This window comes from Cryptosporidium sp. chipmunk genotype I, assembly GCF_004936735.1.
Source record: "Cryptosporidium sp. chipmunk genotype I strain 37763 chromosome Unknown contig_31, whole genome shotgun sequence".
In the NCBI taxonomy this organism is placed as follows: domain Eukaryota; phylum Apicomplexa; class Conoidasida; order Eucoccidiorida; family Cryptosporidiidae; genus Cryptosporidium; species Cryptosporidium sp. chipmunk genotype I.
This window is the reverse complement of record NW_027125591.1, coordinates 350126-363445: the sequence shown is the minus strand read 5'-3', so window position 1 is coordinate 363445 and position 13320 is coordinate 350126. Positions and strand designations below refer to the sequence as shown.

Sequence of the window (13320 nt, the reverse complement as noted above, 5' to 3'; positions counted from 1 at the left end):
TTGAAAATACATACGATAGCGAGCTAATGGGTAGAGTAATCTCCTGACAAATGATTTCTTTTTAATTCTTCATCCCTTAAAAAATGTTTGAAGTCGAACGAAAAATTAAAAACATCTTTCATGTGATTATTATTGAAATGATTTGCAATTTTTTCCGGATTTACAAACTCATGGTGAGAGTTATTTAATTTTGGATTTGAACTATATGATAATATTTCGGGAAGGAAATAGCTTTTGCATAAGAATGTTATCATTGAGATAAAATCTTCAGCTACATTCTGTGCTGATGAATACTTTTCTTCAAGCACCAGTTTTTGACAGTTTACAAGTTTCATTAATAGTTCCTGCTTCAATTCACCAATTTTTACTTCCTTAGTTCTTTTAAATTCAAGTTTAAAATCTGGGCTAAAAATATCCATAATCCTACTCTTTTCATTGTTAGATTTCTCGTTTTCAAAAGTGATGGGTATTATACTATTACCTATTTTTTCCTTTAAGCCTTGTTCATTAATATTTAATAAATTTGTCTCATTATCGTGAATGAATGGACAATAGTATCTCTTGCAGTTTGGAAAGGTGTTGCATTTTTTTGTTTTATAAGTATCTGGATGATATAATTCTTCTTCTTTTGTATGTGCAAACTCACAACACCTTCCTTTTCTACATCTGCAATTTAATGACATCCTCCCTTTAGCACCTTTTCTCGAAAAGTCTATATCGGGACAAATAGTTGATGAGTATTTATATTTTGTTGGATTCCTTCGTTGCCATGCAGTACAGTGCGAGTAGAAGCATGTTTCAGGGTCCAGACAGTTTGAATTAAGGTGGTCATTACATAACACTGTCCTAAAGTTATTTAACTGTTCTTTGGTTAAAATATTAGAGTGAGAAAGTTCCTTTCTGTAAGATATACTTTCAACTTCGCCAAATATTTCGTTGGATTGTTCTTTGTGTGATATATTTTTTACTGATGGATACTCTTTAACAGAGAAATTTGTTGACTTTAGATTGCCAATACAATTTATGGATTTAATACACGTATTTAATTCGAATGCTGCTTTTTCATTATTCATTTATTATAATATATTAATTCATAAAATAAAAACTAAGATTTATATTTACTAAACAATAAAAGATAAAATATTAATAGTAACGTAACGATTATTGTTTGATCTAGTGACAAAGTGACAAGAAAATTATTCCAGGGTTGTCAGTGCATTGGAAGAGTTAAAAAGTCCCAAACCCGGGTTTGATTGATGAAAATTGATGAGTTTGTAGTTATCGAGATATTTCATTTAGCATTAATTCAATATTTATCGCAATATTTCTTCTTCTTTTTTTGCTTTCATCCTATTTTCTTTTAATTTTACTATGCAAAAAGTTTGAGACTTACCTCCAAGTTTATCAATGAGGTTGATTGAAAAACATTTGGAACTTCCATCTTTACAGCCTCCGAAGTAGATATCGCCTTTGGTATTGCTGACGATTTCGCTGTTAGTATAACCGTTCTATTTTCTCCCTTTATTTATTTAATTGATTAGAGCTGTATTAGCAAATTTTTGGGGAAGATAACTTACACTTCTCAAAAACTCAATACATTTCGTAGAAACTTCCCTAAAATTCTGTTTTTTTGCTGAGTAGATATTTATTTTTAGTTTGTCATCCATTTGAGTCAAAATTTGATTAATTAGCGGTTTTTAAAGAGTTGTTTTTGTTTCAATATTGGAGGGGAATGCAATAAATAAACGTGGGGGGCGGCGAGAATAGCTTGCTTAGTACGTCGGGTTAATTAAAATATAAAGATATATTTGCGTTTGATAAAAAATTAGTTTACAACCTTAGTATTAATTGATTTGTTCTGATTATATTTCAATTAAATTCTTACAGTTTAAATTGATAATGTTTGCTTCAAGAAACGAATATGATAGAGGTGTAAACACATTTTCACCTGAAGGCCGATTGTTTCAGGTAGAATATGCAATTGCTGCAATTAAGGTAAGTTTTAAAAGAATAAAAGTTTTTAAGAAAACGTTTATAACATATTTATTATTTTAGTTAGGCTCAACTGCGGTTGGAATAAAAACAAATGAGGGAGTTGTCCTTGCGAGCGAGAAGCGTATTAACTCACCTTTATTAGAGCCAAGATCCTTAGAGAAAATCATGATGATTGATAGCCATGTCGGTTGTTGTATGAGTGGACTTGTTGCAGATGCAAAGACGATGATAGACCATGCTAGAGTAGAATCTCAAAATTATTTTTTCACATATAATGAGAATATTCCAACTCAATCAGTAGTTCAATCTATTAGCGATTTAGCGTTAGATTTCTCCGATATTAAAGAAAAAGGTAAAAAAAAATCGATGTCACGTCCTTTTGGAGTAGCAATGCTGATAGCTGGAGCTGATGGCGATGGAAGCTCAAGTTTGTGGATGACGGACCCTTCAGGAACATATACTCAATATTCTGCAGCAGCGATAGGCACAGCTCAAGAAGGTGCAGAAACTATTTTATTAGAAAACTACAATTCAAGCATGTCGTTGAAAGAAGCAGAGGATTTAGCGCTAATTGTCCTTAGACAAGTTATGGAAGAGAAAATCAATTCAGTGAATGTAGAAGTTGCTGTGGTTAAAGAAAAGAAATTTATTATTTATGACAATAAGGAGATTCAAATAATTTTAGATCGTCTTCCTCCACCTACGCATATTGTACCTTCCCAGTTTTCATAATCAAAATTTTTTCAGTGTTTTAGCGTTTGTCTATACACAAGAATGATGGTATACAAAAGCCAGGATAGGTATTGTTAACTGCAAATCACACATTAAATTACCAAGGATCAACAATCATTGGTATTCAAACTTGATTTTTTATGCTTATCATTGGATTAGTGATATCTAGAGCAATACTATTATTAATTTCTCAAGAGTTTAACCTGAATTATTTTCCAATAAATTTTTGCAACTCTGTTTTTTGATTTTTCATTCTCAAGTTGTTTCTATAGATATTTGCATCAATATTATCAAGTATTCCTCCCTGGTTTTTCAGTACAGTATTCATACTTATTGCTCTGTCATGCATTTCTTTCAGCATGTCACCGATTTGGTCCAAACCATCGTCAATATCATCGTTAAATTGATTACAGCCATCAACACTTTTACAATCTAAGTTAAGCTCTTTTTGTAAATCTGATGTTATATGGCATGTGTCTTTTTTTTGAACCTCTTCATTCTTTTGAAGATTAGAACATGCTGGTGGTTTAAGATGAATAGATTCATTTTGTCGAAATAAACCCTTAAACCAAAATAAAAAGGGATTTTTTAAGGATTTTATTGCATGCTCTGTCTTATCAAGATTGTCTTTTATCTTTTCAGTTTCATCCTCAATCTTGTATAGTTGTTCTGTTTGTTCATTCAGTTTTGTTGCACTGTACAAGGAAATTTCATTTGCATCTGCAGCAACTTTTAATGTATTTTTTAGTGCCTTCTTACATTTATTTTGTAACTCTGCAATCTCTTGCTTAACAAAATCTTGGCGTTCACCATACATACTTTCCATATTTATTGCCAGAAATTTTTACCAAAAAAAATTTTTTTTTTACTAATTCAAGCGTTGATTGCAAAAATATTTCTTGAGTATATTTCCAACTTGAAAATGGTCGAACCCTATGATCAGATCATTTGAAATAATACAAGAGATTATGAGATAGTAAGTTTTCTATTAGTTTTTACTTATTACTATGATAAATATTGAAGATAAAAATATATTGGAAAGTAGCGGTATAATAGTTTCATATACCTCAATATCTCAAATTAATTAAATCGCTGCAAAAATCCTTATGTTTCACTACTATTAGTATTTGATGCTGCGTTTATTTTATTGATTACTTTAATATTACCTGATTTTATGTGTTTTCCATTGAAAACTTATACAGTAACTAATTACAATAGTAAAGTAGTTACAAATAGATTTACCTAAATTTTTAAATAAAATCCTTCATGGAACAAATTTTTATTTTCACATTTAAGTGAGCTTAGAAATATTATTAAATACCCAGCATCAATTATTAACCAAAGAGTGTGTGCTCATTTAAATAGTTTAATTCATTTGGAACAAATTCAGAAACTTTCTCTTTCTGTTGTAGATTCGAGTTTGGTTTTGCAATAGAAACGTTTGAATTTTTATATAATTCAAAACTCCATAAGTCAAATTTTTCACTATAGTTTTTTCTAAGTGACTGGTTAACTTTTGATTCAACTAATTTGCTATTACTATTAATATTTTCATTATCATTGAAGTGATAATTAAATCCAATTTGGCAGTTTTCTAAGTTTGCGGCTGAATTATCTGAAAAAATATTTTCTAACATATTTAGAATATCAAAATCTTTGTTTTCCAAATATTGGGGGCATTCATATTCCAAAAGCTCGATTTGTTCATCAATCTCTATTGTTTGATTTTTCTTGAAATCATTTTTGATTCCAAAAGCCGAGTCCCGAAACTTAATATTATCAAACTCCTTAGCTCCATTTACAAAGCTCATTTGATTTTTATTTAAAAGTTTTCGATTAACTTCTAAGTGATTATGGTCAAAGTCTTTTATTGGGTCATATGATAATGATCTTTCAGAAATAAAACTGGAATCGGGCAAATTATTGTTTGAGTGGCTATTACTCTCGTCATTGCACAAGTTAGTCATGTAATTAAGAGATGAAATTCTGGGAGGAATAAATTGTTGGTTGTCTTGCTCAAAAGAAAAGATGGAAGTAGACTCCATATTGAAGTCTGCACCTAGCCATGGTGAAGAATCCATTTCAGCCGAGGAAAACGGGGTATATGAAATCTTGTTAAGAGATGACTTTGTTGTTGGAGTACAGGAATAGCTTTTTCCACCCCAATTACTGTTGAATACAGCATTGTGGCTCAAATCACAAGTAGATATATTTGAAACGCAGTTGGAATTATTTGTTAAAAAGTTACTTGGAGGTGGAGTTTTAATGTTTGCTTCTTTATTATGGTTCCCAAAAGCTAATAATTTTGGTGTTGACATTTTGTATTGAATCCTATCAAGAATTTGTGATGAGTTGATTGACTTTGAACTAATGTTAGCTATTTCAATACCATTTTCATAGCTTATTTGGCTAAGCTTTTTTTTACGATTCTGAGCAAATGGAATATATGTTGCCATGCAACAGCCAGATTGCACGAAAATAGAATGGTTTGAAATTAATGCAAAAGTTTTGAAAAGTCCACAAGGAATCCGTAAATCCATTTCAGTTTTATAAGGATTAATAAGGCGGATATCACCTAAGTATATTGATGCCAAATTATTTACTTCTGATAAATTTTGAAACAAAGAAAATTGTTTATCCTTAGAATCAAAATCTTCTCCTTCAGAGGAGACATATGAAGGCATAGGTTTTATTCGCATGGTTACTTCGAAAAAATTATCTTTTTCCAAATCTGAAACTTTGACAATCTCCAATGATGGATATAAAAATTTGATCTTCTCCAAGAAATTATTTGAAAGTTTTCCCAACTTGATCATATTTTCTTTACAGCTTTCTGTATAATTTTCAGGTATCAAAATCGCATTGTAATATAAATTTTGCTCGGCTTTTGCGTCAATTATTATTTCATTAGTCACGACTGGAATTGTAGAGTTCACTTTAGAAAAACTTCTTTTCCTCCATCCAATAGGTTTGAAAGAAATAAATCCATTCAATGTTGAATCCTCATCTTTAAAAATTCTTTCAAACTCGTTTTTTATCAGTTCAACATTCTCAGAAACGCCTTTAAGTTTTGCAATCACAATTTGAAAAAAACCTGCACCAATATCTGAGAGTCCCTGAATAGTTGAAAATAACCTTGAAGTGTTAGTTTCTTCAGGGGAAAAGCATAAGCTACCACCATTTGATTCACAAAATTGGTTTTCGCGTTGATGCGTTACAGTATGCAAAGTTGCACTTGGAAAAAATAATGGCAGTGTGAGCCAAAACTCATTTCCACAGCCTCTATCCAAATTATGGCACTGCCTCATACGAATTGAATTAGTGCTCAATATAATCTCATGGCCAGAAAAGTGTTTACTTTCAATGTCCAAATACATATTATTCAAAGTACTTCTTGGGCTTACGAAATATGTTAGGCTATTTTTATCGGTACAATTAGTTTCCTTTATTTGTGATTGAGTATTCATCGCAATTTCTTCTCCGTAATTCGAGGTAATAATTCCAGTTAAAGTAGTAAAGCTATTCTATGTTAACAATTTGGTAATATTTTATTTTTATAATCTGCCATTAAAATAAAAGTTACTATCTTGGTTTGTGTTGGGAATTCAATAAATTTACAGCACGAGTTGAATGTTAAGAATAATTCAAATTACAAAATCAATATTCTAATTAATCCGGAAGTATTTATCGGCACTTTTGTTCATGCAAATACTATCCAATATTACCTTTGCGGTTATGTCAAATGTCATTCAATACAAACACCGCTAACTCCCCACACTAGATCTTGGCGCTTCTATTAGATTCATTAAGTTATTTGTTATTTTTTGCATTTTGTAAATTATGTGGAATATGAATTATAAATAAGACCTATCGTAATTACAGTATCATCGCGGAATAATTAATTTAAATATTTTAACACTAATCATTCTTTCATGCATTTAAAGTTGATTTTATTGCCCACAGTACGCATTTTCGATACTAGAACCGTTAACAACGAATAAAAAGTGAACCCTAAATATAAAATATATTTTGAAGTTTTGTTGAGCTCACCGTTAAAAAACATAAAGTTTAATTAAATTTATCAATCTCCTTCTTTCTATCACCAATGAGTTTCAAAAGATATTCTACTGAGGCTTCTTTTTCAATATATTGCTTTTTTTTCTTGAATTCAACTTCTTTTTCTTCTTCAAGTGCTTTGATTCGATCTTCTTCCTCCTTATTGATCTCACCGTAATAGTTGTCGCATACATTAACGTCTGGAAGCTTAGAACCTGTTTTTGAACTAATCTCTGGTTCGCCATCATATTTGAGTAATTCGTTGTACTCTGGTAATGAAATAGCGACTCCAAAAATTTTTAGAGATGAATTAGGCAGAGAAATACCTCCTAATGATTCTATATACTGGCCGTGCCTACTTCTATAATTTGGCCCACCTAACTCTACAATCCTGCATTCCCATTTATACTTCTCCTTTAGCAATGAGTTAATATCAGAGTTTAAATTTCTAACTTCGTTTTCATCACTTATTGCAAAATCTCTAAGTTTCTTGGCAAGGTTCGATATTTCTTCCATAATCTCAAACCTACTAAAAAAATTTAAGTTTTTAAAATATTAATTATTAACTTACATTGTTTCGCATTCTCTAATTGTATTGGTAAATTGTACATTAGAATATCTTCCTCTTCCCTCAAAAGAAGGCTTTGAGATTTTGTTTTTTACTGAAAGCCATCTATTGAGCATAAAATTTGCCTTTTCTGAATTTCTTGCCATGATTGCAGGTATTAATGACAATTTAATAAATATGCCTATTATGCGCCAAGTCAGTAGAAACGAATATTTATTTAAATAACGAAACAGACTTGCGAGAATTCAAAAAATTCCAAGGGATTCAATACAAATACTAATTTATTAAGACTAATTTCTATCATTCCTACCATCTACCTGTAACTCGTTCTTTTCATTTGAAAATTGAACCTTAACAGGATTCATTAAGTTTCTTATTAAGTCGTCTATTTTTAAAGTCTTTATGTATTCATACGAATTCGGATTTTGATCCTTTTCTTTATAGCTAATATTTGAAAAGTGATTAATAATGTCATGAGCTGCTTTTGATCTTTTTATAATTCCCCCAGGAGTAAGTTTAGCACAATACTTGAAGTTTTTTATACATGCAAACGGAGCAAACGTTGGAATTACTGCAATTATTTCCGAGTCCTCATCTTTATTTGTTGGTAAAAGACTATCTTTAAAGTATTGAAACTCACGATTCTCTATAGTATTATCTACTATTCTATTTTTATAAACTTTTTCCATTTTTTCCTGTTCTTTTCTCCTTTTCTCTTGTTGTGAAATATGAACTTGCTTATTCTGATTATTTGAAGATTCATTAGAGTTTTTAATCTTATTGCCTGAACTATCGTTAATTATTTTCATCTCTTTACTTCCAAACAACATCATTTTTATTTTTCGTTCTTCATCATCTTGTTCCCCATACTTAGCTGCAATTTTCTTAAGCTTTGACTTTTTCCCACGAGGAAGAGTGTTGTTTTTCTGTTTTTTATTTGTAAAGTCTTCATTTTTTGTCGAGGAGTTCTCTAAAGAAGGATTGGGCAGTTTTTCTAATGAATTCTGCTGAATTTTTTCGGATTCTTCAAAGTCTCGATTATTGGAAATTGATTTGTTTAACTCTAAATTAGGCAAATTTTTATACTCAGCTCTTGAAAATAAACCTGAATTGGTGTCTATAGTAAACCTATGCTTCTTATTTGAATTTTGATTTGATACCATTATTAGCCTTTGTAATTCCTCGGGTAAATAAGGTACTGCATCAGAAATAAATCTTCCCCTTTCGCGCATGTGAGAAAGGTGTTCAAGTTCTAAATCAACTGGATCAAATCTAATCTTTTGAAGAAGCTCACGCGCGCTAGGCACATGATCTGGAATGAATCCCCTTGGGGTTGGACCTCCATCAATTGATCTTCTTCTATAGTTTTCACGTAGCTTATTATTAAACTTTTCATGAGAATCTGTGGTTTCTGTTGAATTTCCTTTATCGAAGCTTTGCCGAGGAGATGAGTCAAGGCTTCTCATCCAATCAATTTTAGATTCGCTACTTGCATTTTTATTGCTGTCAGCCTCAGAATTATCCCTGTTTGCTTTATTAGTAAAACCCACATTATCTAAGACTTCCTCAGAAGAAGAGGAAGAAAATGCCACAGGAAATTCCACTTTATGAGAAAGTAATTCTGCAGGTGTCGGCAAAGTCGAAACTGAAAATCCTATAGGAGGTGGTCCTTCATCAACAGAAGATCTTCTACTTGAATTTCTAGGTGTGCATAACAAATTTTGTGTTTTAAATTCAGCCTTTAAATGTTTGTTTTCATCTGTGTATGAGCTATTGGATTTTAAAAAATGTGTATCAGCTTCTTCACTTTCGGTATCTGAGGAACTAGCATCAATAGAAACTTTGCTTGCTAATTTACTCAGGCTTTCAACACTATTTACTGAGGAGGTCTGGTTACTTGCTTCGTCAATTGATAAAGGATTAAATGGTCTTGAAAGTAACAATTCAGGTGGTAATTCATCAAATTGTACACGGTGTTCTATTTTAATTGGAGGGATAATGTCGCTTACATCTCCTACCGAAAACCTTACATGCGCGGAGTTTTGATGTTTCTCTTCAGCAATCTTTTCTAATAAATTGGATTCACAATCTGACTCTTCATCTGCATCATCTCCTGAATCACTCTCAACTTTTGATTTGGATATTTGTACTAAATCATCCCGATCATTATCCTCGACTTTAGATTCTTCAGGGTTATTACCCGATTGAACACTCAAAAGTATCATTTTGTCACAATCAATACCATCAACTTTATTCAGATTTTGTTTACTTTTAATAAAGTATAACGCACACCCCATTTCAAGTTTTAGAGGAGGTAAGAAATTTTTCTTACCACGAATAACGAAGCTTCCAGTAGTTAAATATTCCCCACTTGGAGCATTTTTACTTACCTGATCTGGGTAAACCCACCATGCAGAAATCACAGTTTTATTCGCCCAGGCCTTACTATAACATATACTCATTTGCCCTGCCTCACATAACGTGTTCAATGGTATTTCTGACACGTTATTTGGATTTTTTACAATACATGTAGTTGCACCATGAATATCCGCATGAATGTATCTGTCATTTTTTTCTAAATATCTTCTGAAAAGGAGTTCATTTTGACTAGCATCGTGCCCACCAATAATTAAATATCCATCAGATGATATAAACCAATAAAATTTTTCAAACCAATATTGTGCCCTTAACTTTTTAATTTTCGGTAAATTTGATAATAATCCTTTTGATGCTTTCTCTGCATCTTTATTTGCAATATTAATGACTTTTTTAAGTGCAATTTTATATGCGTTCTGCGTTTTCTCAAGTTTTTCCGAAAGAGCCTTGCTTTCCATATATTGAAATCTAATATTAGACTGGATAGATCTCGAGATTATTAAGTCAAATTCGAGACCTTTTCCTATTTGGTCAACTGCTGATATATTTTCCGAACCCAAATCCTCTAAAGAAAAGACAATCTTAACTTTATCGTCTTTAAGGTTTAGAGACTTAATATATTTTGCAAGCGGATGATTGTCCTTCTTTTGTTGTTGAATCTCATTCCAAATATCTTGCCACTGAGCACCGGTTGCAACTAAGTGCCTAATTAGTTGTAGAACCTTTTCCAGAATTTCTTGATGAGACTCCATGAACCTTGCACGAACTATACATGCTTCCCTTTCGGAAGACAAGCCTTCAAGGCGCCTTTCTTGATCAATTTTCACTTTATCAACTTTGCTATATATAGTTTTGTGCTCTTGCGTAGAAACCTTAGACTCTCTTACAATGTCAATGGAGCTGTAAAATTCATCAACACATTTGCAGAAACTATCCAAAACTCTACCAATTACTATTCCCTCTTTTGGAATAGTTTGTGCTTCGGATATCCAACTATGCTCCTCAATATAAGGACTATAGGAAATGTAAACTTTCTCTCTAGATTCACGCTCGTAATTTCCAGTACATGATTTCTGATTGTTCAAAATCGTATCGCTCTGTAGTATTTCTTTTTCAGAAGGAATTTCAATGATAAGGATGCCTCTGTAATTATGGTTTAGGATGTGTGACAATGCATCTGAAGCCTTATTAATACAATTAATAAACTTCCCTGAAATCTCGTCAATCATAGAAGAAGTAAACAACTCGTGTCCAGAGATACCTTCCGACTCTAATAGCTTCTCAAGTATTGAAAGATGAAACGACTTCAAAACTCGACTAAAGACATCTAAAATAGTAACCCCAGAATTACATTTTTCAACCTGCCTTCGTTTTTTTAAATACAAAAGTTCTGATTCCTCTTTTTTTGAATCAAGTTGGCTTAGCTCATTAGATATTTTTTTAAGTTCTTCCTTCATATTATTGTAATTTTTCAAATTACTCAGACATTGTAAAGGATCATCAAAAGCCTTAGAAAATGAAGGCTTTATTGAAGATGAAAAGGAACGAGAAGGAGACAAAACAGCCTCACAATCCTTCCAATCATAATATTTCCCAATAGATAAATCATTTGTGTCTCTAAGTATGACTAAGATTTTATAATTACAGTCCGTCAAAATTATATTACCTGCAACAAAAAACTCAAAAATAAGATAAAAAGTATTATCTCCAAACCCGAATGTGAGTTTAACTATTCTATCCATACCCATTTGAGAAATATTATCCAATTTTTTATTACGAATATAGCGTCGAAGCTTACTATTGAAAAATGAAATACTTGAAACAGAAGTTTTGTGTTCATTTTCACGTTTCCATTGTGTAGTGTGGAATCTAATTCCAGATTCTACCAACAAAAATTTTTTTTCTTCTCCTCCAAATTTAAATAAGTATGTTCGGCTATTGATATCATAAATGTTTATCAGTTTCTGACCCTTTATATCTTTCGAAATACCATGCACCATCGCACAGATATCGATGGAAGTCATACGGCTCTTAACCATCTTGTGAAGTTATACAAATTGAGTCAACTTTTACAAAATTAATTGTTTATCCTTTCTTTGCCTTTCACATTCAACTAATCCACTTATTTAATTAATCGATTTGCTTGCACGCAACCTAGGAAATGCAGGTAATAACCTCTGAGCAGCCGATATTTATCAAGATTTAGAAATTCACCACTTCACACCAATAAAATCCCTGAACTTGATTAACTACGGAGCTAATTGATTGTTTTGAGCTTTGATTTTTAATAATTATTTAACACTCATAGGTAATGCTTGCAAGTAATTTAGGCGCCAACAACACCCATGAAGCCAATCCCGGGTAAGCTTAAAGTTTTTATTGCATAAACAGTTTTGTCTAAAGCATGAAAAAATAATAATAGCAAACAAGTTATTAAAATGTGAAAAATTCAATCCTCAAATTATTTCAATAATATAATCTATTGGAGTCTTCTAATACGATTATTAAATAAAAATGTTGAATATTTCTCCAAAAACAATTATTGCTCTTAATAAAGAATAGTATAGCGATAACAATCAATTATGATAGTAACAAAAATACAATGTATATAGCTTGTTTGAACTTTCAGGAAATTTATTTTAGCCTCTTTTAATTCTCATTCCGATAATAATTTGAATAATTAATTATTTTGATCTAAAAACTCCATCACACATTTCTGCCGGTAAAATTAAGTTAATGTAAATACATAAATTTGGAAAAACGTAAAATGCTGAAACCTGAATATCAGTCATTTCCACTCGTTAGGATTACATTAATAGGACCATCTAAATCAGGAAAATCTAGTATCGCAAATATGTTCGTGAACAATAACTTTTTTGGTTGTTCAAACTCAAACTTACCTGAGTAAGTTATTGTAAAAACAATATTTTGCAATGTTAAACATGGATAATGTTTGATTCTAGAGTTTACTATCGAACTATAAGACTTCCTCCAGAAGATTCAGAGATTGGAGACCCCATTTCATTGTGCTTAGAAATTGAAGACCTTCCAGGAATAGAATCCAATTACATAAATGACCAGTTTGTAAATAGATATTTCAATATGGCCCGAAGAGAATTATTTATCCCACCTGGGACAAAAGATATAGTTCCATTTAAAATATGGAGGCCTCCTAAGATTCCTCTTGCTGCAGGCCAAAAATATTTACCTTTAACTCAAGGCAGAATGGGATTTATTTTCGTGTGCGATATAAATGATATTGATTCAATTAAGGCAATCGAGCTGCTATACCAAAAATTTCAATCTATTTCGGAGTTATCAATATCTTCCATTAAACCTGTTATTTTTTTATGTGCAAATAAAGTCGACAAAGATACAGAAACGAAAAATTTTGAGCTAAATTTGTTCAGAATTGAAGACTTTGCTAGTAAAATGTTTATTCGTCTTTGGAAAACTTCAGCACTAACGGGAAAAAACATCAGACATGTAAGTAATAAAAAAGTATTAATTTACATAATATATTCGAAAAGATGTTTAGGGATATGCTATATTTAATTAACTCTAATAGTGCGCTATGGCAAATTGATTTGAGA

General features: G+C 31.3%; 7 protein-coding genes across 7 annotated transcripts; 2 read left to right on the top strand and 5 right to left on the bottom strand.

The window, feature by feature from the left end:
- Positions 1-23: 23 nt before the first annotated feature.
- On the bottom strand, positions 24-1073 carry ELE39_002722 (3 CCCH RNA binding domain involved in RNA metabolism; the record flags this gene model as incomplete). Its single annotated transcript, XM_067345826.1, has 1 exon — positions 24-1073. The coding sequence occupies one exon, from the start codon at positions 1071-1073 to the stop codon at positions 24-26; it is 1050 nt and encodes a 349-aa protein (XP_067201684.1).
- An 826-nt stretch (positions 1074-1899) lies between these two features.
- ELE39_002721 (proteasome subunit alpha type 5-2) lies at positions 1900-2727 on the top strand (the record flags this gene model as incomplete). The annotated part of the gene is made up of 2 exons (XM_067345825.1): positions 1900-1995; positions 2056-2727. 2 exons carry the CDS (start codon positions 1900-1902, stop codon positions 2725-2727), a joined length of 768 nt encoding a protein of 255 aa, XP_067201683.1.
- A 208-nt stretch (positions 2728-2935) lies between these two features.
- Positions 2936-3553, bottom strand: ELE39_002720 (SMART domain containing protein; the record flags this gene model as incomplete). Its single annotated transcript, XM_067345824.1, has 1 exon — positions 2936-3553. One exon carries the CDS (start codon positions 3551-3553, stop codon positions 2936-2938), a length of 618 nt encoding a protein of 205 aa, XP_067201682.1.
- A 508-nt stretch (positions 3554-4061) lies between these two features.
- On the bottom strand, positions 4062-6194 carry ELE39_002719 (uncharacterized protein; the record flags this gene model as incomplete). The annotated part of the gene is made up of 1 exon (XM_067345823.1): positions 4062-6194. The coding sequence occupies one exon, from the start codon at positions 6192-6194 to the stop codon at positions 4062-4064; it is 2133 nt and encodes a 710-aa protein (XP_067201681.1).
- A 601-nt stretch (positions 6195-6795) lies between these two features.
- On the bottom strand, positions 6796-7299 carry ELE39_002718 (conserved eukaryotic; the record flags this gene model as incomplete). Its single annotated transcript, XM_067345822.1, has 1 exon — positions 6796-7299. The coding sequence occupies one exon, from the start codon at positions 7297-7299 to the stop codon at positions 6796-6798; it is 504 nt and encodes a 167-aa protein (XP_067201680.1).
- Positions 7300-7641: 342 nt separating this feature from the next.
- Positions 7642-11766, bottom strand: ELE39_002716 (uncharacterized protein; the record flags this gene model as incomplete). Its single annotated transcript, XM_067345820.1, has 1 exon — positions 7642-11766. One exon carries the CDS (start codon positions 11764-11766, stop codon positions 7642-7644), a length of 4125 nt encoding a protein of 1374 aa, XP_067201678.1.
- Positions 11767-12676: 910 nt separating this feature from the next.
- On the top strand, positions 12677-13282 carry ELE39_002715 (Ras family; the record flags this gene model as incomplete). The annotated part of the gene is made up of 1 exon (XM_067345819.1): positions 12677-13282. One exon carries the CDS (start codon positions 12677-12679, stop codon positions 13280-13282), a length of 606 nt encoding a protein of 201 aa, XP_067201677.1.
- Between the last annotated feature and the right edge of the window lie 38 nt (positions 13283-13320).